Source organism: Cheilinus undulatus, linkage group 13 (genome assembly GCF_018320785.1).
Source record: "Cheilinus undulatus linkage group 13, ASM1832078v1, whole genome shotgun sequence".
Classification (NCBI taxonomy): Eukaryota; Metazoa; Chordata; class Actinopteri; order Labriformes; family Labridae; genus Cheilinus; species Cheilinus undulatus.
Genome location: NC_054877.1, coordinates 45,922,403 through 45,949,027, shown reverse-complemented (window position 1 = coordinate 45,949,027; position 26,625 = coordinate 45,922,403). Strand labels below are relative to the sequence as shown.

The following is a 26,625-nucleotide window of genomic DNA, read 5'->3' as shown; positions in this document are numbered from 1 at the left end:
TTATCTTGAGTGGGGGTGGGGGCACTCAGCTCTTCCTGGATAAATGTAGGGGTTGCTCCACAGAAAAACAAAGGTCAAACTTTCCGTCCTGCTCCAGCTTATAGAGCTAAGGCTTGGAGCATAATCATTTTTACGTTGCTACTGGCTTAGACTATTGGAGAAAATGACACAGCATCTGTCTGTCTCCATCTTCATGCTTCATGCTCTATCCCTGCCCTCTACTAACTTTATTTCTGTCTTTGTATGCCCTGTCTAGGTTCCTGTGAAACATGGCTTTGGACTGACAGCTGCTATGGACTTGCTTGACTTTAACGGGGACACATTTTACCCTTTCAAGACAAGTTTATTTTGGTCTCAGAGGTCCCCAAAACATGCCTGTGATGTTTGTTGCTGAAAAACACTCCAGTATTGGATCTTTGCATGTCTAAAAACTCCTTGGTTTCAATCGTGTTCAAAACGAGCCGTTTCTGTGTCTGTGGCGTTAAATGAAACGAAGCCTGCGAGTTAGTTCTGCCAGAATCTCGAGTCAATCATTCACGCCTGATATGCCTCTTAATCAAATCACATGACTCACATCCTCCTAAACTAGTTGGCTATTTAAGCTGCGAGATTTTCCTTTCTCTTCCTCTGCTGCATCGCTGCGCCTGGATTAATGCAGGGCTCTCGCTTGCAACCCCCCTCCACCCCAGCATCCACCTGTTGGCTCCAACTGGGGGTTAAAGCTGTTACATTATCACTCCTCAAATTCTGTATGTAAAATCTGTGAGGAGTGATTGAGTCGGAGCCTGGCGCCAAACATAATATGTTGCATAATGGTTAAACAAACTTCAAGTGAGATTACTGGCTGAAATGTTAATGAGCTGTCTGACTCCGCCCCTGACTCAGGAAAGGGATGTGGCTTAATGGACGTGGCTCCTGATCTGATCAGGAGAGGAGGGTGGAACTTTCTTCCAAGTTGGGAGGGCCAACCGAACCTGGGGGCCCGGCAAAGTCCCCACGTGACATCATGAGGGGATAAACCTGAGAACGGCTTGTTTTAGCACACATTTTCTGAAAGGTGGAGAAAGAGAGTGGGTGAGAGAATGGATTTTTCTGGTGCTTGGGGGGATTGTGGACAGACCAGATGCACATGTTTTTGTTAGAAAAACCTGAAAAAGTCTATTTTGCATAATATGTCCCCTTTACATTTTACTTGCTCTTAACCTGAACATAGCCCAGCATATGATTGGCTCTATGTGGTCCATGTCACTGGTGGATACTTTGAGAAGGCACATCAGAGAGCTTAGGGCATAAACTACAAACACGGCTGTATGCTCTGGGGTTGCAGTGTGTGCATATATCAACTTTATGATCATTCACTTACTTGTCAGAATGTCTGTGCATAGTTAGTTTTATTGTGCTGGGATGTTAAAAATGTTCAGCCAAATACCAAAAATATTTTTTTTTTCTAATACCAGCTGGTTTAGAGCAGAACGCTGTGTATGGGTGCGTCTGATTCTGCTTGATGTTTCTGCTTGTTGAAAAGGAGGTTGAAAGCGTGGGCCCATTGGGGTTTTCATTAAATAATACCACAAAGACTACAGTCTAGACATGACCTCTCTGAAGTGTTTAAAAACACAACATTCGTATATTTGCTGGGATTTTTACTATATCAGTAAAAGTGTTTGATGTTATATTGATTTCACCTTGGTACTTCTCAGAGTTCACCTACATAAAGGTCCCTCTCTGTTGCTGTTAGATGATAGCATGTGTTAGATCTTATTGGCTCTTCAGAACGTATAATACTTTTATTTCTATCAGGCATGTTATCAGTACTCAGTAGGACTTGGCTGGTCTTTTTTAACTCTTTCTGCAGCTGGAGCAGCAGAGGTCAGAGGTTACAGATTCAATGACAAGAGGAAAAAGAGCCAGTGAGACCCAGGACCATGCAAAGAAACAGTAAAGAGACTAGTGGAGAATTTTCCATTGGAAATCAAAGTAACACTAAACTGACATAGGTTCTTTTGTTATCAGCAGATGGCTGATACACAAAACCGTATGGACTGTACAGAAAAACACAAAGCATTGCAAATAATGGGAGGGATTCAGGATTATTGAGGATTTTAAACTCTATGATCACCAGATGTCACTATGATGGTATCTGGTAGACTGGTGGCCATCTGCTTGAAGCCTCTTGGTTGATTTGTCATTGCTTTAGAGATAGGTCAAATACACTATATTGTCAAAAGTATTCGCTCACCTGCCTTGACTCACATATGAACTTAAGTGACATCCCATTCTTAATCCACAGGGTCTAATACGACGTGGGTCCACCCTTTGCAGCTATAACAGCTTCAGCTCTTCTGGGAAGGCTTTCCACAAGGTTTAGGAGTGTGTTTAGGGGAATTTTTGACCATTCTTCCAGAAGTGCATTTGTGAGGTCACACACTGATGTTGGACGAGAAGGCCTGGCTCTCAGTCTCCGCTCTAATTCGTCCCAAAGGTGTTCTGTTGGGTTGAGGTCAGGACTCTGTGCAGGCCAGTCAAGTTCATCCACACCAAACTCTCTCATCCATGTCTCTATGGACCTTGCTTTGTGCACTGGTGCACAGTCATGTTGGAACAGGAAGGGGCCATCCCCAAACTGTTCCCACAAAGTTGGGAGCATGGAATTGTCCAAAATCTCTTGGTATGCTGAAGCATTCAGAGTTCCTTTCACTGGAACCAAGGGACCAAGCCCAGCTCCTGATAAACAAGCCCACACCATAATCCCCCTCCACCAAACTTTACACTTGGCACAATGCAGTCAGATAAGCACCGTTCTCCTGGCAACCGCCAAACCCAGACTCGTCCATCAGGTTGCCAGATAGAGAAGTGTGATTCATCACTCCAGGGAACACGTCTCCACTGCCCTAGAGTCCAGTGGTGGTGTGCTTTACACCACTGCTTCCCATGCTTTGCATTGCACATGGTGATGTATGGCTTAGATGCAGCTGCTCAGCCATAGAAACCCATTCCATGAAGCTCTCTACATACTGTTCTTGAGCTAATCTGAAGGCCACATGAAGTTTGTAGGTCTGTAGCGATTGACTCTGCAGAAACTCGGCGACCTCTGCGCACTACGTGCCTCCCCGCTCCGTCATTTTACATGGCCTACCACGTCGTGGCTGAGTTGCTGTTGTTCTCAGTGGCTTCCACTTTGTTATAATACCACTGACAGTTGACTGTGGAATATTTAGGAGCCAGGAAATTTCACCACTGGACTTGTTGCACAGGTGGCATCCTATCACAGTACCACGCTGGAATTCACTGAGCTCCTGAGAGCGACCCATTCTTTCACACATGTTTGTAGAAACAGTCTCTATGCCTAGGTGCTTGATTTTATACACCTGTGGACATGGAAGTGATTGAAACACCTGATTTCAATTATTTGGATGGGTGAGTAAATACTTTGGGCAATATGGTATATTTTAGCAATATCACAAGTACAGGTGCCTTTAGAAAAAATAGAGCATAATGTCTGTAAGATTTTTTTTTTTTCAGTTTTAATCTTGTTGATTACGGCTTACAGCTCACAAAAATAAACAAAAAAATCCACAAATAATTTAAGATTTCAGATAATTTGAATTTCCCAAAACACCAGTCCAAAAAGAGTAATATAAAACTGAAAACCTTATGGAAAATCATGCTTGTTTAAGCATTCAGTAGTTGATTAGAGCTCCTTTTGCACAGATATCTGCATCTAAGCAACGTGGCGCAGAGCCAATCTGTGTTTCATTAGTAAAAAATACTACATCTGGAGTAAAACTAACACAGCAAACCAACAAACAGTGTGATGGTCTGGGGACCGTAAACGGGCAGTTCATCCTTCAAAACCTCCAACGTGGCTGAATGAAAACAATTCTGCAAAGAAAAGTCGGCCAAAATTCCTCCACAGGGATGGGGAAGACCTGTTGCCAGTTTTCCTAAATACTTGTTTGCAGTTGTTGCTGTCCAGGGTGGAACAACCTGTTACTAGGTTTAGGGAGCAGTGGCTTTATCACATAGGTGAGTTTGGCTTTTTTCCCTTAACTGTATTTTGTGTTTACTCAGGTTGTCTTTGGGATAAAAGTAGTAAAATATAGGCTTTGTTTCATCTGTAAATGCACTTTCTAGAAAGAAAAGGTGATTTGTAAGATGATTGGAGCTCTTCCTAAAAAAGTCCCTGCGGTGAGGAACAACGTAAAGTCTTCTGCAACAGGCTGTAGGGTAAAAAAAGAAGTACGTGGCAGAAACCAAAAAAAGTTGTACGCTGAATCAAATTCATCAGAAGAAGTTTTCCATGTTTCTCCCTCAACGACGTGTGAGTGTCTCACAGCTAAAAGCAGAGTCAAATGACAATCTGCCCCACTTCTGCTCTAAACCCTTCACCTGTCATTTCACACTTCTCCTCCCTTTCATGATGCTGTCATTTCCATTTCATTCAAGTCAAGGCAGAGTGAGACAGAGAGGAAGGAAAGGCAGGGGTATGTGAGACAAAACCACCTCCAGTGTGAGAGCGAAGGGATGACACACAGAGGGAGCGGGTCGGCTAAAAGACTTAAAAGTGCCCTTAAAAATGTCTAACAACCAAGTGACCAGAGGGATAGCCAAGTCTGAATCGTGCACTTGCTGAACCAGGCCATCACAAATCTTCACATGCTTCGCTGACGACTCCTGAAGCAACGCAGATGAACAAAAGAAAGTTGGCAAGACAGACAGTGAAAGTGAAGGGGTGGTGTGTATGATTCACTTTAAAATGCTTTACACTTAAGTGAACATCTTTTGAAACAGACTAGGTCTGTTATGGTCAAAGGGAACGAAAACAGAAAAGATAATTAGAACATATAACTCTACAGCAAGTCTGCATTTCTGACAGTACAAACGGCGGTGACAACTTTCAAGGCTGAGAGAAACTATTTTTAAATAGCTCAGTGAGGGAAGGACGGAAGGAAGGGGTAGGAAATGAAGAATCATACATAGATATTCCAAGCTGAGGAAATGGAAAAGCGAATTGCAGCTCCAGCGGAGGCAGTTTATATCCATCACTGTTGGTATTAAATTTGGAGTAATGATAATGGTGACAGAGACGGCCATGAACTCCGGACCTGGCACAGGACTGCGCTGCATTATTTATAGAGCGCACAGCGAACAGATTCTGGACACACACTGACACCTCCTGCTTTGGCACACTGTCCTTTCCAGCAGGGAAATGTTTGGGCCAAAAAGGGAGATTCTAGCTTCCAACACAAGAAGTACATCCAACATAAAACCCACAAAGTTATGGTTAAACAGCTTTGCATATCTCTACTGTAGGCAGACATCAGAATTCTGTTTGTCTATATCTAGACTACTATATCTATCTAGAATCATTGACGACTATAAAAGCTTTGTAGATTAGAATAAGTTGAAGTCAGGCCTTCTGTCCTCACTAACCTTGAAAAATGCCCTGCAGAGTCGGACATCATAATGACGCATGTGTCTAAAATAGACAGAAATGAGCAGTCAGTCCATCAGCTGATATCTGTCAATAGGGGAATTGTCCATTGTTATGTAAACCCAAAAGGGAAGTGTCCACCATTATTTGGGCTGAAATCCTCCAACAAGGCGAGTACTGGTCAGTGCATTTCTCCGCATGAGCCAAGTATTGTCCTGATAGGCTAAAAACTGTCAACAGAGCAAGTATTGTCACATAATTAGCCATATCCAGTCAATGGAACATGTGTCAGCGACTATATCTGTCAACAGGGCAAGTATCTGCCATTAGGACAAGACTCCATCGCTAGGGCAGGTTTCTGTCTCAGCATACAGTAGGTTAATGTCTGTTCAGCAAGTGTTGCTCTACATGGACCAGTATCTGTCAATGGGGAGTGTATTATTCTACATATAGGCCGCGGGTTGGGAACCTGCGGCTCCTGAGCTGCATGTGGCTCTCTGCAGCTGTGCCAAATTTGAAATAACTTTTTTAACAGTTTAATATATTTTATCTATAAAACATGTTGCTCTTTCATTTACTTCTAATTTCATTTTTACAATCAAGCCTATTTTATCAACTTAAATATGCGTTATATCGTGCCTCTATTGCGCAGCACATACTGGTGCATTCCTGTCTTGGGAACAAAGGTCTGGGTGAGGTCTCGTCACAATGATACCTGAAGCAGGAGTTTTGTGCTCTTCATCACACATGTTAAGTTTTTAATTCCTGAAATCTGGTTGAGCAGCTAGAGGGAAGGTCAGAATGTGAAAATGAAGATCAACTTTTTTTTTTTTTTTTTTTTTTTTTAAGATTTATTTTTGGGTCTTTTCATGCCTTTATTTTATAGAGCAAGGACAATGGATAGACTTGGAAACAGGGAAGAGAGTGGGGAGAGACAGGCGGCAAAGGGCCACAGGCTGGATTTGAACCCGAGCCGCTCACGTACATGGGCAGCGCCTTAAACCACTCGACCATCTGCCTCCTGAAGACCAACTTTGATATGTTTTGTAATAAGCTGGTGCATCCGTCAGACTAAAGTAGTGTCAGCGGCGAATGTAAAAGATGATAACATTAAAAGCAGCATGAAAAACTAAGACAAGTTCACACCTAACAGTGTCAGTCATGTAAAGAAAAGAGAAAGGAGGCCAAGGGATCAATAGAGGGCTGTTTGACCCAAATAAACAGGTAAGCTTACATTTTGATGTCATTCTGTACTCTGCTGCTGTGAAGTCGATATTATCATTACCATGTCTGCAGAGTGTCCTGATTTGTTTTCTATCTCTGATGAAGAAAGACTCAAATTTTTGTTTACTCACAAAGTGACAATTTGTGCTGAATGCTTTTCAACAGTGTAAGAGGACACTTTATATTTGACTAAAGCTGCTGTCTAATAACAAGTGTAAAGTCTAATTGCTAATGTGCAACATTTTGTTAACACTTGATTTGTTCCTGTCTGATATGTAATGTGATGAGTTGCTCTCATCTTTGCTTGATTGCTCTTATTTGTTTTGTATTTCAGTGTCTTGTAAGCCATGAGGGCTAGGCACCTCTTTTGGTGTATGGCACGATGAAATAATAATAAATAAAACAACAACAATCATTCAGAAGATTGATACATTTGATGATTATATATATTTTGGGCGTGTAATGAATGTAAGGTTGTGTAAGAGTGTGCATTTGTGCTGTAAAAGGTACAATTGTTGAAGTTTGTGCTGAAAATGTCTGCTGTGTTAATGTGGGACTGTCCACGGTGCTGGCATGTGTCACTCATATAATGTGGCGCTGTCCACGGTGCTGAAATGTGTCACTCACAGAGAGGCAGAAAGGCTGTAAACAGCTGATTCTACTCTTTCGTGGATATTTGGAGTGATTATTGTGATTGTTTCGGTTTGTCCTTCTGACTGTATTGTTGATGAAGTCTGTGACCCAATGATCATGGATGCTATTGTTTGGCCAGTTTCTTTATTCAGTCATATGTGTTTTTTTTTTTGTTTTTTTTTTTTTCATCTAAGGTCCATACTTCAATATGGGCCCTATGGGTAGAGCAGTTGAGAACCACCGGTCCCCATTATAGCTAAAGTTGAATTTTAGCTGAAAAAATAAAAGGATATTTTGATACCATCTCATACAGATAGTAATACTGAATTATACTCTATACACTTGATAAATTTGATAATCAATCTCAGTGTTTCTGATACCAAATTCACAGGTAACCCTCTGATTCCATCTCAGCTGAGTCTAATCTCGTCCTGTTCCTGATTTACGGTAAGATTTTTCCTATTGCACCCTGAAACCATGATTCATCCTTTGAATACATTTCTTCTGAAGTTGACTTTTATTAAAAAAAGATAAATGGAAAGATTTCTGTCTGTTTTATGGGTTTGGAGTCAGACAGACGTAATCATAAAACACCTTTGGATGAAAAGGCCTGAGATAAGTGAAAGCTGAATGTCATTCTTTATGACTATGATAAATATCTGCTCTATATTTTCTTATACGACAGGTTTAAATACTCGCTCATAAAAGTGATCAGTCAGACTTTGACCAACCAGAGCTGCCTTATTAACACAAGCTGCCCTCTTATCTTTCTTTTTAACTTTAACTCACAAACAAAATGCACTAAGACTCCTCCTTACAAATTCCACTGCCTGAGGACACATAACAATTTTAAAAGCTAATTACTTTTTACTCAGAAGCTATTGTTTTTTAGTTTTCTGCATTAAAACAAAGACAAAAGAACAACATTGAAAAAAGGAGATGTTGTCTTAATCCTGCTTTACACAAATCATAATGCGGCTGCTTGAATTGGATTTCTCGCCATCAGGTGAATTTGAATACTGGGGAGCAGCGTTTTGACAATAATGTTTGTTTTGAGTGATAAAAAGTGATACAGAACATCTTTTCATTACATGCTCTCATACACAGGCAGAAGGGACTTGATTGAATTCTAGTGCCAGTGCTGCATTATGAGAAAAATGATTTATATACAAAGGCAGAGCTGAAAAGATAGAAAACATCATATTGACCTCTACAGTTTGTCTCTGTGCATTTATATTATTTCATTATAACTAATTCATTCCATTTCATAGGAAAAATATGGTTATATTGCTTATGTATTCTTCTGAGTGATGTTTGCTTTAAAAACTCCAGGCCATTACTTTGCTATGCAAAATTAAGTTAGGTACTTTTATTTTGATTAACTTTCTTCTTTGAAACACAGCAGGATGTGCAACTTCATAAACAGATGGAAAAATTGCTGTTTATAAAACATTTGCAGATTCAAGCTAATAAAAGTCAACTAAATGTTTTTTGGCAGCTGGTTACCATCAAGCACTGTATGGGCTCAGCAACTGACAACCTGTGGCTAAAATGCAAACCATAAATCATGGATACATAAAAAAATGTGACCAAATATACAGGGGTGAAAAGTAAAACCACTCAACAGTCACAGAGTCACTCTGATGACCACTCAACAGTCACAGACTCAGTCTGATGGCCACTCAACAGTCACATATTCTCTCTAATGACCACTCAACAGTCACAGACTCAGTCTGATGGACACTCAACAGTCACATATTCCCTCTAATGACCACTCAACAGTCACCGAGTCACTCTGATGACCACCAAAAGTCACAGTCACTCTGATGACCACTCAACAGTCATAGAGTCACTCTGATGACCACTCAACAATCACAGAGTCACTCTGATGACCACTCAACAGTAACAGAGTCACTCTGATGACCAATCAACAGTCACAGAGTCACTGTGATTGCCACTCAACAGTCACATATTCACTCTGATGACCACCAAAAGTCGCAGAGTCAATCTAATGACCACTCAACAGTCACAGAGTCACTCTAATGACCACTCAACAGTCAAAGAGTCACTCTGATGACCACTCAACAGTCACAGAGTCACTCTAATGACCATTCAACAATCACAGAGTCACTCTGATGACCACTCAACAATCACAGAGTCACTCTGATGACCACTCAACAGTCACAGAGTCACTCTTATGACCACTCAACAATCACAGAGTCACTCTGATGACCACTCAGCAGTCACAGAGTCACTCTGATGACCACTCAACAGTCAGAGTCACTGTGATTGCCACTCAACAGTCACAGAGTCACTCTGATGACCACTCAACAATCACAGAGTCAATGTGATGACCACTCAACAATCAGAGTCGCTGTGATTGCCAGTCAACAGTCACAGAGTCACTCTGATGACCATTCAACAGTCACAGAGTCACTCTGATGACCACTCAACAATCACAGAGTCACTCTGATGACCACCAAAAGTCGCAGAGTCACTCTGATGACCACTCAACAGTCACTGGCTGAATCTCAAACCCCTCCCTAAATCCTGAGCCCTCACTGAGTTAACTGACTGCACCTGGAAAGTGATGGAGTGCATGGTTGCTGCGAGGGCTTAAAGTGGTAGAAACAGGAACCGGACAGCCCTTTGTTTTTTTTTGTTGACAGCCGTCATCTTGCAGAGCTTAAAACAAAGATAAAAAGAAGCGTGCCTCACCCATAGACTTATCTTCTCAGTGGATGAAGGCAGTTTAATATACTTAAAGGAAAACCACTTCTTTTTTGCAACGTTAACCCTTTTTTTGCACCTTCCATCTTTTTTGTTTGCAATTCCGCTTTTTCACTTCACTTTTGTAACGCTTACCAGCGGCCATCCCCCAAAAATCCCTGTCATACGTCACAATGCATTGAACTGTGGGTAATTCCCTCACACATCTCTGCAGAGATGCCCACTCTTGGAAAGGGTGCATGGAGGGCTCAAAAAGTCAGCGAGAGATCCCTCACACACTATATGGTTTGACAGTGGGACAGCCCTTAGCCCTCATGGACTTAGTGGGAGTGCGCCTCAAAGTCAGTGAGTGTGTGAGTATGGACATTGGGATTGAGCCACAGAGTCAAAACAAACAAAAAAAAAAGTCAAAACTTGGATGTGACAGTTTTGTGTCAATGGCTGAAACTGTCCAATAGTTTGGCTTTTACTGAACAGAGTTTCCAGCTGTTTCAAAATTGTATATTACTACCATTGAACTGCATTATTTACTTTCAGCAGGTTCTTTGTGAAGCTCTGTTTCTTTGGTTATTTGACCTTTTTCGGACCATCAGAGGATGGTGGTGATGTCATCAGGGAGGTAAAGATGCTGATCTGAGGCCAAAACCAAATCACAGCTGTTGCTTCAACTATAACTTGTCAGACTGCTGTGTCAGATGTAGTCAGTCTTTGGTGGAGCTGATCTCATTAGTGAAAGCTGGATGGTGGTGATGTCATCAGGGAGGTAAAGATGCTGATCTGAGGCCAAAACCAAATCACAGCTGTTGCTTCAACTATAACTTGTCAGACTGCTGTGTCAGATGTAGTCAGTCTTTGGTGGAGCTGATCTCATTAGTGAAAGCTGGAGAAAGTAGAAATAAGCTGTAGGGATTTTAAATTATTCAACTCAGGTTTTCCTAAAACCATAACCATCCTCAGACTACCTGTGGAGACACAGAAATGTCAGAGAAATACAGAAATAAAATCCAAAAGTTTCAAAAGGCTGAAAATTGCATCACCCTTTAGACTCCCGCTCTAACTTAGCCCCCCAGAAGTTGGGCCTGCATGACGCCCTGGCAAACACTTAAGTTTCACATTCAAGTAGCTCATGCTAGATCTACTTTGGATGATTCAGACATTATGGCTGATAACCAAATCCACAACAGAGAGAATGAACAGTGATCTTTATCTTCAAACCTCACTTTTTAGCTCTATAGCTGGAAAAAGAAGTTTTTCTTCTCGTCATTTCTTGTCAAGATTAAGAAGTAAAAACAAGTGCTCTTAGCCTCTGCTGGAATATACTTTTATTTTAAAGTTTCTTTTTAATGTGTCTCTTGGGTCTCTTGGTCTTTTAAAGTGCAATTACATCACAGGAGCATTTCTAAAGCCAGGAGCCAAAAGGGTTGAGAGGCACTTGTCAGGTAAGGAGCAGATGAATGCTGAGCACAGCTGACATCCTCCCACTCACTGATCCTGCAAATCCGGCCACACACACACAAATGCAGCAGTTTGGACCCCTCTCACCTGTAAATCTTGTATCTGGTAGAAAATCCCTGCTGAAACCTCTCTCTGAACTCCGTGTACTCCGGACATCTGTGGAAAGGTCCTTTCTCCGACAGCAGCCAGTCCAGCTGCCCTCCGCTCTGCCTCGTGTTGAAGCCCCACGCTGAAGAGCTGGACGGGGACGAGGCGGAGGACGATGACGATGAAGAGGAGGTTAATGAGGGAGAGGACAGGGAGCCGTGGAGAGTCTTTCCACTGTGTCCTCCACGACCATCTTGTTCAGCTCGGGTGGGCCATGGCAACCACAGCAACACCCACGGGAACCATAGGAGCATGAAGGAGGACGCCAACCATCTAGCAAGACAGGAGGAGCCATGGGAGCACCTCTCTCTTTTCATTGGCCAAGGAGTCGCCATGGTCCTGGTGGTGATGTACTAGTTCACCGAGGACCGGCATTTCTTCTGACAGTCACCTGCCGCTGGCCCTAAGGAGCAGACACGGAAAAATGGCGGTTAATCGGGGAATTAATGAAGAAGGCAAGGCAAGCTTTTCAACATTGCTGGATAAAGTGCATGGTTTAAATTGCATAATACAAAGTACTAGTAAATATGTACCGATGCACATGACATGAGGAACAAAGAGGTCTTAATGTGTAAGAACCGTCAGCTGAAATGTACACGTTTTAGCGTGAACTGCAGAAGTCCACAGAATGAGCCTGAGAGCACTAGGGATGAGGTGATTATACTCACTGGCTCCCTATCAGGTCCCGCATCAACTACAAAATCCTCCTTCTCACATACAAATCTCTCCATGCCCTGGCTCCTCAACACCACAATAACAGACTGATGTGATTACAAAGTGCAGAGCAGACAGGTACAACTTGAGAATACATTATGTGTATACATATAAGCACACACTGCAGCAGATCTGCCCAGCAGTGACACGTTATTCATGCATAGACGACCGACTTCCTGGTAGTTCATGGGTAGATAGTGATTACTGTCAGTAAATCATCATACTGGGTGATGCAAAAATGCTCAATCATTACTTGATTAATACCCATTCATTAGTCACTCATTTTGTGTCCCATATTCATAGCGTTCAGTCACATGACCATGCAGACACCTGCAGGGCACCAGCAGCAGCCATCCACCACTGAATGGAGCTGCAGTGCTGTGCATTTCAACTCTTCCTCTCCTCAATTTACATCACCTGACGACTGTAGAAATACACAGCTATGACCTTAAAGTGTAATCCTCTGCCTTATGCAGCTCCTGGCAAATGTCTAAGTCAGTGATACACAACATGTGACTCTTGAGCCACGTGTGGCTCTTTGGTGATGATCTTCTACATTGCTCTTATTTGCAATTTTTTGCAAATTTTTTGACACCTTCGATCCATTTTTACTGTTTTAAGCCCACTTTTGCTGTTTCTTTTTGCCCATTTTTACTACTTCCATCCTATTTTAGCCACCAGCTTTTTGCTTCTTTTATACTGCTTTTTGCTAGTTGCTATTGTTTTTTTTTCCTTTTTTGCCACTTTTCACCAATTTAAGCCCTTTTTGACACTAAAGGCCATTGTTTTCAGCATTTTTGCCACTCTTTACTGCTTTTTGACAATTTTTCCCACATTTTTGCTCATTTTAGTGACTTTTACACTCTTTTTTGCAATGCTTTTGGGGCATTTTTTTGCCACCTGTAACTCATTTTTTTGTCAACTTTTTACCCATTTTTGCCACTTTCTGCCCTATTTTGCCACTTTTTCCTCCCTGTTTTTCCACTTTTCTCCCACTCTTTGCCATTTTATGCCTACTTTGCCCCTTTTTGCCACTTATTTTGCCACTGTTTTACCATTATTTGCCACCTTTAACTTGTTACTTCCTCCAAGGAGGTTATGTGATCGGGTGGGTTTGTTAGTTTGTTAGTTTGTTCAACTCAAAAAGCTGTGGATGGATTTTGATGAAATTCTCAGGAAATGTCAGAAATGGCCTAAGGAAGAACTGATTAGATTTTGGGAGTGATCCAGATCACCATCTGGATCCAGGATTTGTTTTAAAGGATTCTTTACTATTGGGAGATAGGGCTAATGGTAGAGGTCTGCGCTGTTACCACTTTACACCAGGAGATGGCGGACATGAGTAACTTCAATCCCAGCAGCATTTTTGGGTGTGTTTCTATTCAAAGTTTTGGAGTTTATAGAGTTTGAAAGACGCACACCCGGTCGAGGAGACGAATCGAAGCATAACAGAGAGAAAGACAGCGAATTGTAGCCAGAATACTCACAATGCTGAGAGGAATAGAGGAATATTCACCCTCTGCCATGACTTCCAGTCGTCCAATGAGACCATGGGTGAGACTGTCAGTGCATCTGTTGGCACCGGCAGGCAATGCTTCCACCATGGCAGTCCACCCGTAGCCAAGCCAGTGCTTTGCCTCACCGTGTTTCCACCCCATCGGGGAGGGAGTAATTAGCAAGTGCCGTGGTGGGGGCACATGGGGACAGATCCAGGAATTTTTCAAAGGATTCTTCATTATTGGGAGATAGGGCTAATGGTGGAGGTCTGCGCTCTCCGAGTGCTTTTCTAGTTTTTATTGCCACTTCAATCAGTTTTAGCCACTTTTCACCACTTACATTGTGGCTCTTGCTAAGCCTTTATTGACAATTTGGCTCTTTGCTTGTGCAGGGTTGAGTAACAATGATCTAAGTAAATCTACAGTAGAGAAGAATCCTTTCTTTCTACACCACCGCCAGGTAAAACGTCTAAAAAAGTTGACAGTTTTATGTATAAACACTGTGTTTGGATCAATCATGCTTCTAGTTGGGCTAAGAGTTGCACAAAGAGTGGCTGTGCATGCATAACAATCCCGATTGATAGAACACAGAATAATATCCACAGCATCACCTGCTCAAAAACACGAGACGTCTTGATGCTTGACTTTCTTCCTTTGTTCTCTGTCTGATCAGCATGCACACGTGACTAGTGGTTACGCAAACTCAGTGCATAATTGTAGAGTTAGGGGAGATTGTTTACTACTTTATTGGTCATAGTCAGCTTGCTGTAGATCTAAAAATGTTTTTGAATATATTCATAGAGTAAAAGAAACACATGAGCACATGGTGTCTGTTGGAAACTGGTAAACAGTACATATAGGACACATGTAGACAACACCAGCAGGATACAATGTGCACAACATTGCATTTCTTGGGGGGAGTTTACTTTAGAAATTAAAGTGGATATACGCTGATCTTACTGCAGGTCAACTAGCAGCCAGTTACTCAAATGTTGTGCACGTGATTGTTAAGTGTGCCTCAAATCTTTTGGTACAATACCTCCATGTTTCTTTCTGTGAGACAAATCCCCCATCGGCTGCATCTATCTCCCCTCGCTGCATGCAAATCAGGGTGAAACAGCTTCAGTCCAGCTGGAGGTAACACACCCACCATGCCAATCCCCCCGCCCATGCAGGTCAGCAGTGTCCCACCCGCATCGCTTCAACAGATGCTACACCTTCTGGGTGATCAGGTTAGAACTGCTCGAGCCTTCTGTAAAAACACTGCTGTAATATTCTGCAATTTTCTCTGTTCTAATTTGTCTAAAAGCTGCACTTAGAGTCATTTAAACAGCTTCATTTTCCTCAGTGAGTGATCTGGATTTTCCATAATGTCCTCGCAAAATATCCGGGCAGTCAGCGTGAGCTTAGGCTTTTTGATTCAGCAGTGTAAGAGAAAAATCAGCGTGGTGAGTAAACACCAACATGCATGATTGTTTCACTCAGGTTGCTGCTATGATGACATATCTGTCATTCACTGAGGTCAAAAGTAATCACATTATGTTTTTAAAAAGCACTTTAGTGAAACAATTAGGACACATTTTGGAGGTCTGAGGCACTTTTTGAAAATATTCAACAGCAGAAGGTTGTTGAATTTATTAAGAGTTCTATTGCAGGTCCTTTTTTGTAGTCATTAATATAATAATGATAATGCAGAACTAAATATTAGAGTTAACCCAGCCCTGCAGGGCGAACAGGACTATTCCTGCAGAGGCACTAAAGTGATTTCAGGTAAAATTTTAATGACTTCATTAAAGCTTTTAAAGCCCAATGATTGAAGAGCTCTTGTTATATATCGAGTGATGAATGTGTGAGGTTATAGCAGCAGAACGGAGACATGTCTGGCTGCTCTCTGTGTCTTCACCCACCTCCAGATCAGGGTGTTACATGAAAACACAGCAAACACATCAGCCTTCTGCAGCTCAAGCGTGAATTCAAACTCGTGCTTCGACCTGCAGGAGTGCAGCCAGTGCACAAAAGCAAACTCTTTATTAACACTTTATTTGAAGCGCTATTTACAGTGCCCTTAAGGGAAGAAGAGGCTCGCTCTCCATTTCACTATTAATGACTTGAAGGGCCGCTGGGTGGTGCCTTCAGGGACAAATCAGCATTACAGAGCGGATGTGCGGAGTAGCGGAGAGGATGCTTTAAGTGGATTGGGATCTTAAGTATTCCCAGTTTATCTTACAAACAAATCAGGGAATTAATTTCAGGTGGATAAATGCAGGCTCAAACATGAAAACACAATACTCAAGGCGCTGGATTTTTAATTTTCACCGGCTGCACTGAGAGATTACCGCAGTTTGAAAAGGCAATTAGCAAAGTCGTATGTCAAACGAATGTATTTATGCATCCGAGAGCAGGATCAGAGCTAGATGAATGGAATATTATGCTGGTGATGTTTCTTGTTCTGTCTGGCCCAAAGGTAGAGCTGGTGCAAATTAAAAATGTGCCGCATGGTGGGTGTCTAATTTCTATTTTGGTTGTGTCCTAGGAGGAGCAAAAATCATGTACTGTGGAAAATGACAGCAAAAAATGACGGGCCCTTAAGTGCCTACCCCTGCATGTTTAAGTGCGCTGATTAAAACAGTTTATTTGATACTCGGGAAGAGTTTTCAGATTAAAGAGCAACTTTTATCTGAAATAAAGCAACAGAGATGGTTGTTGGAGGTCAGATTTTACTACTGTCCTTCCACCTGATAGCAGCCCTGCGTACGACAGGAAGGGTGAATGCTGACACTAAAATGACCTTAATCATGTGACTCATGCCTTCCATACTCTAGGAGACTTTACAGCAGATTTAAAAAGACTTTAAAAGGACGAACATCTAACTCCGTCTCACATCCTTGGACAATATTTTAGCAACTCACAGTCTTAGTCATAGACAACAATCCTGGGATCTTGCAGGATCAGTGCAAAGTAAACAGGAATCAATGCACTCAAGACAGAATTTACCTAATCCTATTGCTTTCACTCCTTCCGTTACACGGGAAAGTGGGAACACCCCCCCCCCCCGCCATAAGATGGGATGGCCAAAGAGCGAATGATGCTAAATATTCAGGGCCTATAGCCCAAACTTCAGAGGGTCAGAGGACTCGCTGCAATGGACATTTGTGGTTACCAGGCAGTTATGTGCACAGCTTCCATCTAAAGAACATATTTATAATTCAACTGCTTTCCATCAGTTAAGCCAGTGGTTCTCAACGTGGGGGCTAGGACCCCCTTAGGGGTCATGGGACACTGAGAGGGGGGTCTCCAGATTCCATGAAAAACCAAATAATATTTCTAAAACGATTCCCAAATGTATATTTTACCCATTTTTATTAAAAAAATGTGCATTAAATTGGTTAAATGTGAAATAAAATCATGGCTATTCAGTGAGATTTACGCAAAACATGGCGACTGTAGACATGTAAGTACTCAGCTTTTGTCATTTTTGAAAAGAAAACAACTCATTGCTGTTCTTTGTTCTTCTTTTACTGAAGAAATGTCGTCAAGTTGATAAAACTGGCGCTTTAGCAGCATCCATGCTAATCTCTTCCTCCATGATGGGAGCTTTGCAAGATGGATTCCCCAGTGAAAAACAAGGAAACGGGCGTATCCATCTGCTTTGCCAGGTTAACTATTAGACCCTTTTTATACCAATTCTTGCCAATTTTATCCTCATTTCACTATTATTTATGCCCATTATTTGCCAAATTAACCCATTTCACCAAATTTTCCACCTATTATTGCCACTTCAAACTGGCACAGCGTGGATGATTTAGGCATGGCCACTATAAAGTCTGAGACCACATTAAAGACTAGGCAAGGTCTTTGAAACCAGGAACACCTGTCCCAGATACAATTCTCTTTGCATTCAAGCTAAATGACTTTATAACAGATTAATACCAATCAATATAACCTCAGTATGCATCTTTCTTTTAGAGTTTTTAGACTTTTGGATTGGAAAAATAATCAGAGAAGTTGCAAGGATGTGCAGCTTTCTGCTATTTTATAGATAAAACTATCCAAACTAGAAATTCTTGAGGAATTCATCATTTTCATGTTGATGCGTCTTCCCCTTTCAGTGATAAAAATTACTCAAGTTTGAAAATAATCTTAAAAGAACGCTGTGATGTGTTTTTATCTGCAGACTGTTTGAGAACATTTCTGCAAAAACTGAAAGGAGATGAGACATCCTGTACCTACAAGACTGATTGAAGCAAAAAAATGAAAATTCTGACAAAATAAAGTTGTTTTTTTCTTACAGAATGAAGAAAAATGGAAGTGAGAGGCACAATGGAAAGGATGGGAGAATGAAGCCCAAGAGCATGAAGGGAGTTTGAAGGAAAAGTAAAAAGTGAGTTGCAGGATGGAAAACCAAATGGGAGAAAAAAAGAAATCCAGGGGAGCGGTAAATCTTGAGATGTGTGCTTTACAGAGCGTTCAGCCTGTTTACCACAGCTCCCCATTCATCCTATATATTTCATTAGATCTATAAGATTCATTTCCTTTCTTCCATCTTTTTCCAGTCATTTCCGCATCTTGTTTTTCTTATTTTTCCCTCTCTATCAACTACAAACATCCAACCACAGCACCATGCTAATTAAAATAGTAATATGCAGAGGTATTTCCATAGGTGCTCATACATGTTAGAAAGGTATGGCTTCAGAATAATGGTTTCCAGCTCTTAGCAGCTGTGGGATTTGCCTTTCAAATGAAGTCCTGTAACTTCTTAAAAACCACCTTTTGCAGAAGTAAAGGATCTCTATAACTGCCTGACCTCCCTCCCCCTCCCCCACTCCTCTCCTCTGAGACTCACCCACTAATTATAAAATGCATAAAACATGCCGCCAATGCGCGCAAGACAACAGAAGGAAATGTGAATTTTTTGGCCCTGACATTTAACGTTGGCCTTGCATTATTCACACATCCTCTGCCTATTTACCCGGCTCTTTCCAGACTCGGGCGATCAGGAGGGAGAGTGAGAAAAGGCACGATCATCTGGGATCCATATTGAGGAAGAAAAGAAGAAGGAGGGGGTGAGGGCACGCAGGTGGAATGGAAAAATCGACCACGTGTCGCGCTTAAATAACATCTCCGAGATGACAGCAGAGTCAAGGGTGAGCCGCGGCGTATGTTTATTGGATTTTTTCAATCGCCTTAGCAAGCACAGAGTGGCTTGTCGTGCCATGTTTGCACATAAAGGGGAAGGCAAGGGGGAAAAGGAGTGAAGTGTGAGAGACGGGAAGGAGAAAACAAAAAAAATGTGCAGCTGGAAAAATAGGCCGTTTGAAAGACTGCTCTGAGGTGAGGTGGAGAAAAAGGGAGACTGAGTCCAGGATGATCAATCGATCTATGATAGGTTTTTGTTTCCACTGCATCTTTGTGACATCCTGGAGACATGGATCTGATTACTAACACTTGAAGCAGCATGTGATTTCTGCGTCATAGCCCTAAAATAAACTCACGTTTGTGTTTGAAACAGATCGCACATCCAGAAAATGTAATCATTGATACTGAAGCAGCTGCAGATGCAAACGTCATAGTTTCTATGTAGCCCTATCTCTATTAGATTTAGGTAGGCAAGGTTAGGTAAAGGCTCCTGTTGATTACTCTGGACCTGGCAACCTTCCACTTTACACCATGTAGAGTTTTTGGCTCATCTTTACCCAACTCTGTTCCTGCCGACTTCAGGAGAAAATGTCAAACAAAAATTCTGGAAAATTCTCCAGAGATGGAGGACAGAGGTGGGAACCTTAAATTAGGGCTGCAAGTTTTAATGAATACATGGAAAAGAGGTGAATGTCCAGACATTTTTCATGTGCTGTTTTGTCCCTGTAGGTGCACCATAGTTAAGCTACTGTTACAGGACAGCAGCTGGGTTAGACCCGCTCTAGCATTCCTGCTCCCAGAAAAGAAAATTAGCAGAAAAATAAGGACACCACGGCTCCATTGAATAAGCACTTCATGATATCAAACATTTCACTTATAAAACATTTACTTCAAATAATTTTAATTGACTTTTAAATCTCTAACATGTGCTGTTCTGCAGTAGTTAAGCTGATATTGTTACTTTCAATCTACTAGAAATTCTTTACTTCTTTCAGAATAAAAGTTGGCTTTAATCTTAACAGGGTAATCATCTCATTTAAGACATGTTACCAAAGAAAAAGGCTAAACAAAGAAGTTTTTCAGCTAAATTGTTAACCCTTTATACAGCATGCATTGAAATACCTGAAAATTCAATTATATACAGTATAAATGTATACGTTAACGCTTGTGATTAATCGTTTAACCTTAATGTGTTAAAAACAAATTAACGCAATTTAATCATATGACTAAATTTGACCACAACTCGCTCCCGTAGTCCTCCAGCGTGGATGCTTACGTGCCTGGGGGTGAACAGGTGAGAGGCAGGTCAGAAACAGCCAACAGTGATGAGTGAGGAGACAGACTCAGGTCTGCTTAACGGCAATTTTCTTTTTAAAAAGCTGGTGAATGTTAGTTAAGATAAAACCAAAACTGTACGTACATGCTGCAGGGATGAGCTGTCTTTACACCGAAGCACGAGTCTGAAGTTCCACCTTCAGGCAAAGCGCATCTTTGCTAATGCTAGCAAAGATGCTAACAACAACACGGGATCAACCCGTGGTCATCAAGCTACATCGGCAGAGTCCAGCAGACCTGGATTTGTCAACACGACGACAACATCGAAGCGAAGTAATGCAATCAGAAACAGGTCGCCAAAAACTGCAGACCATCAACATCGTTTACGACAAGGGGCTTCAAGACTGTGGACAGGGATCGATAACGAGTTCTGTGTTTTTCAAATACCCAAAAATCAATAAGCTTTTAACTTATCAATACTGCTATGGAGTCTCACAGGCTCTATGACATAACGCCATTTTAAGATGTGACTGGTGTAAAAAAATACATCAGTTCTTGTAAGGGGAACATAATAGCACATTAATGTTGTGCATCACATTAAACCAGAATGTTGTACCTTCAACTCATACCACTCTCTGCAGCTGCTTCAGGACAGTTTTCTTCTTCAGCTGCTAAGATAAATGCTGAAAAGTGCTCCAAAACTTAATAGCAAGTCCTGTTTGACAAAAAAAGTTAATCCAGTGTAGACATCTGTGGTGGAATCAGCAAAATTGAAATTAATTAGCGAACTTTACGAACTGAAAAATGGAAAATATGATGCGTTCAGGTAACCTCAGAAAATTAGATGACTATATTCTGTATCTTATGATGCTTTCATATGTCACATACAAATGGGAAAATTTAGTTGAGAGACCACAGGACATCAGTCTAGACTATCTCGGGGTCACAGCACACCTGATCACTCACTTCACAGCAGAAATTATTTTGTACCTGACTTGTTTTTCTGCAGGGCTCGTTTGCAGTTTATAAATATTATTGCTCAGTGAATTCTGATTTACAACTATTACAACTCAGCTGTGATTTTAAAGTTTAAAAACTATAGTTTAATATTTCTTTATTTAAACACCATACTTGTTCTTTTTTTATCTCAAACTGAAATGCAAGTAAGTAGTACTATTTTGAATGTATGATTTAGAAGTAATATTTTTTTCATAAAGCACCTTCAATATGCTGTACATAGCATTAAAATAATAATAATAAAACACTTCGAAATAAAAACCTTTAAAAATCTAAAATAAACCCCTAAAATATACTTAAACTATAAGAAAAAATATGTTGTGATTAATCATGATTAATTACAGCATAGTGATGTGATTAACTGATTCATTTTTTAAATCGAGTAACAGCAGTAATATATATATATATATATATATATATATATGTATAATTTTTATGTGCATTTATTATTATTATTATTATTATTATCATTATTATTATTATTATTACTGGCAAAATCAAGGTCAACATAGTAACCATGGTGACGTGTGTGAAAACATCGCTCAAGATGATTTCAGGAACATTCTGTAATTTCAGGAATGCAGGGACAAAAGCAGCCTGAGATTAAAAAAAAAAAGAAAAAAAAAATATACATATATATATATATATATATAATCTAAATAGATTATTAGGACATTTACAAATGTATACTTCAGGCTTTCACATGTATATTTTATTGATGATTATCCATATGTGCGGATATTTCAGGGTTCATGGTTGTCTATTAATGGACAAATCTGAAAGTAGTATCCTCCAGTGTGTGTCTGTGTTTGTGTGTGATGAATTTTGCAGATATTCTCAGCCTCTTTCTCCAATATCAGGCCCGTAGCCAGCCTTGTAAAATAAAAAAGAAAAATCAAGTAGAGCTTTGAGCAGTTTCCCTCCTCATTTTGTAAAATCTATTTTGAGCTTCAAATTAAAAGGCTGCATTGGGAGCGCAGCACATATCTCATGGGAGCAGGTGGTTTTACAGTTGCTGCAGGCGGTCAGAAATCACTGAGGGTCCTGGATGGTCCTGGATAGCTAGTGCTTGTTATGAAAGATTAAAAACCATGGTGAAAAGGAAGGGCAGTGTTGTTTATTGCAGCACAAAGACAAATGAAAGTCAAGCCTGACATTTGGATGAATTTACAGATGAGAAAGTAATGGACAGGGATGGATAAGAAATGTGTTGTGGTATTTTAAAGGTGAAAAAAAGTTGTAGTTGCAGGAGGGAGTGGATGAAACGCATTGCAGGCTGCAATAGTCTGACCTGACACGCCAGATAGACTGTTTCATGTGTCTATTGCATGGATATTTCACATTCACCTGAGACACCTCCCAAAGACGAGACAAGACAAAATGAGTTACTACAGATAGGCGACTCTGGTTAGTAACCCGAGCTCATCAGACAGGCACTTCCTAACAGTGAAGATAGTAGGTGGATCAAACTCATGCTGAGGTCAGCAAGTAAAAGTACAAAAGCATCCACCCTACCAAGAAAGGCTTTCAGTTTGAAACCTTAAACCTTGTAGCAAGTCCTGTTAGTTAAAAATATCAATTTAACATTGAAATCTGCGTTAACATCGGCGAAGTTATGCTGATTAGTGAGCTAAATGAGGTGGCAAACACTAAAATTATGATTGTTTAATGACAACTCAGACTCTACAGTATTGAAGGGGGGACGAAGTTAAGACCTTTTTATGATGTGTTCAAATGTCCCACAGAGAAAATTGGAATTTTAGTTTTTAGTGAGGAATCTGAATAAATCCAGTCATTTTAAAGGAGTAATATGTAGTGTAAGATAGACGTACTAGTCCTTTAAATTAAAAGTTGGAGAAATTCAGACATTAAACACATCAACATAACCTACCTGGAAAGCTGGAATGGCTTTAAAATAATTAATAATATAATTTAATTTGGCTCTAGGTTTTAGGTACAGGGGACTCGTCTAGGACTCGGACACAGGTAATAGGGACTTGACTCAGCCTCAGGTAAAGGGGACACGACTCAGACTTGACTCGGATTTTTCCTTGGTGACTCAGACTCGACTCAAACTTGAACACTCGAGGTTTGGTGACTCGACTACAACACTGCAAACAGGACTCTTCTGAGAGCTGGTCATCCAGCCAAACTGAGCAATCAGGGAGAAGGACCTTAGTAAGAGAGAAGACCAAGAACCTGATGGTGACTCTGACTGAGCTCCAGAGATCCTGTGTGGAGATGGGACAAAGTTCCAGAAGGACAACCATCACTGCTGCCCTGCACTGTTCTGGGCTTATGGCAGAGTGGCTAGACAGAAGCTCCTCTCTAGTGCAAAACACATGAAAGTCAAGCAGGCTCTTATATGGAGTTTTTTGCAAACACCTTTCCAGATCTTGTCCAGTCGCTTTATTTAACCACAGGTGGACTGGGAACATTTAGTAAGACCAGAATATTATTGTTATTATGATTATTGCTGCTTCTGTTACTGCTACTATTATTGTTGTTAATAGCTCTATTTCCATGTCATTTTCCCTGTGGGATCTGATGTTCATTCATCCTATGCAGGTGTACTGGGCCTGTACAGCCTCCACACCAACATAAACATGCTCTGTTGTTGACTTGTAACAATGTTAGACTCAGTAGGAAATAAATTATAACTTTTCCCAGTTGTTTTTTTGTTTACATTCTGATCTATTCTTCAGTATTTGTAGTATTATTAAAAATATAAGTGCAAACAAAGAGAGCTGCTGGAAGAAGGAATCTGAGAATTCAGCACCATGGACAGTACCATAGGTTTCTAAATACACAGTACATTTGTGTTTATATTAAAATGAAATTATTCATCTCGGGGGGCTATCCAGAGATTAAATCAAATTAAACAAAAGGTGGCCTGTTCATTAAAAGCAACAAAAAAGGCAAAAATTCAGGACAGGGTGGTCCTTTGAATCCTCCGAGCTTTGAAAACAGACATTTCCTCACCTTGCACTCATGCATTCTTCCTGGTTACAGCTGAGTCTTTCCATAAGAACTTAGTCCTTAAACTCCCCACCCAGCTGCAGAATGACCAAGCTAAAGGCTAACGTGTGAGCGCTTTGACCCCTTGACCCGCTGAAGAAATTTGTGCTCTGGTTCGAAGGACACAGAATTACGCGGAGAAGCCTGTGTCTCAGCTTTACTCCAGCCTTCATTTTTCTCTGCAGCAGAGAGCATGAACCCGGAGCAGAATTCATCAGCTCTCTGTCTGCACAGCACAGTTAGCACAGCTGGGAATCCTTATTAAATCTGACACACATATGCGTTCCATGTCTGATATGAGAGTGTGTGTGTGTAGATTCTGTGAGAGCGTGCATGCCGTGGAGCACCTGGCCGGGCCTTTGGCAAACATTAGAGCTGGGGGAGGTCCATCAGCATTAGAGGCCAGCTGTATTCCTCAACCCCAGCAGCTCACTATTCACCTCTTAGCGTTTACGCGAGTCAGCAGCAATGGTCAGCCAGCTGCACACCTGCTCTGCACCCGTTGTAATTTAGGCTCCCTGCACTCTGAGGCACGCTGGATGTAGTTAGGAGGAAAGGATGGATGTGACAGAGAGAAGGAGCAAAATCAGGCAGAAGCTAGAGCGGGAGGATGGATGCTGACAGAACAGGATGACAGTCTAAGAGAGACAAACAGGCAGGTTAAGAGAGGGAGACAGAGGGAGAGACAGATGGAACCAGAGGAAAAGACAAAAGGGAGATGAGGAGGACGGCAGTGACCGCAGGGGGAGATCTGATCTACATTTAGATGTGAGCTCCATGTGGGCAAAGAGCAAACACTGGCTGAAGGGAACAAAGAAGATGCCAGGGATTTTCTGCACGGATCTTTGGTTAAAAGGATCATTTAACTCCAAAGGACTTGGCTTTCTTTTTCTTCTAACAGGCGCTTTCTTTATACTAATTATTTAGCAGTTAACATTAAGTGATATTCTTTGTTTAATTTTTGATTAAAATACATTAAGAAATAGATAAACACATGCATACTAGCAAAATTAAGGGTTTCTTTGAATGCATTTAATTGCAAAATGTGTACATACTGCAGAGGCTGTGGTATAAGTGAGGATGAAAATCCATTTTAGCCCAACTTTCGGCTAGATTTGTCCCCAGATCTGAACTTCTAATAAAAAGTTAATGTTTCCTTACACTGATGACGAGGTGACCCAGGGGAGACACATTTTATAACTTTAATTTGAAAGACAAAGATCCAGACAGCATTTATGAGGGCATCTCTGGTCCTCCTGACAAAGCGCTCCTGCACTGGATCCTTTATAGAGCATTGACATGGCCTTTATGGGACATGCAACACAAAAAGAGCTAGATCAAAATTGCAATTTCAGCTGAATTACGTGGGGATGCTGAGAGCTGAACTGTGGAAGAACTGCTGAATATAGCCAAAAAGCACAAAAATAGCATAAAATGCCAATAAAGTAGCTGATAATGGCACTTAGTTGCTAAAAATAGATAAAAACAGCTAAAAGTAGCAAAAAAAATAGCTAAAAATAGCTTAAGAATAGCAGAAAGTAGCCTTGAAATAGCTGAAAATAGCATGATAAAAGCTGAAAATAGCCTTAAAGTAGCTGAAAATTGCATGAAAATAGCTTTATTTTAAAATCTTAAAAGTTAGAATGAGAAAAGTCACAGCAGTGGAACGACAAAGAAACTGAATTTTTTAAAAGTTCAAACAGTGTCAATACGACAAAGTATGAAGGAGGAGATAGCTGGCACAGATGAATAGTAATAAACAAAATGGCCAATGCGAATTTCAATAGTGTGGATGCTTACTCAGCATCCCCACTAAATAGTGAGTGATGCTTTATTTAGCTGTATCCATTAGCAACAGTCTAGGTCATAGCAAAGTTTCTTAATCTTTCTTTTCTGCTACTTATCTCTATAAATATACTTTGTGGCCCAGCAAATTCTTTGCAAGTTGCATTAAAGTCTCAGAAGTAGGGTTGACAACCGTCCCTTAAAACAAGGAATTGTCCCATATTTGACAATTAAATGCAGTGTCCCACTATGAGTCAACATAATTTGTTCCGTATTTTCATTCTTTATGTCCTACTCTACCACTGATTCCATTCCCGCTCCAAATACGAAGCGGGAATGAGGATGATGCTTCAAACACTCTTGCAGCTGGAACGATTATAGATACCTGGAAGTGAGCGGGGGAACTAAACACTTGGTCAGACAGCAGCGGTGAATGCTTATTATAAAAAGCCTCTTGGACCCATGCCAAAATCCCAACAGGAAGTCCACCAGCTTCACCTTAATTTCAAAATAAGGTGTTTTTGACGGTGCCATTTGACTTTAATCTGTTATTACTTTTGT

General features: G+C 40.9%; 1 protein-coding gene across 1 annotated transcript in view; it reads right to left on the bottom strand.

Moving 5' to 3' along the window:
- brinp2 (bone morphogenetic protein/retinoic acid inducible neural-specific 2) overlaps window positions 1-26,625 on the bottom strand; it is a 443,650-nt gene that overhangs the window by 227,182 nt on the left and 189,843 nt on the right. The window contains exon 2 of the mRNA XM_041803706.1: window positions 11,564-12,026. Within this exon, the coding sequence (XP_041659640.1) occupies window positions 11,564-11,958 (395 nt within the window). The 5' untranslated portion in view covers window positions 11,959-12,026. The remainder of the gene's footprint in view (window positions 1-11,563; window positions 12,027-26,625) is intronic.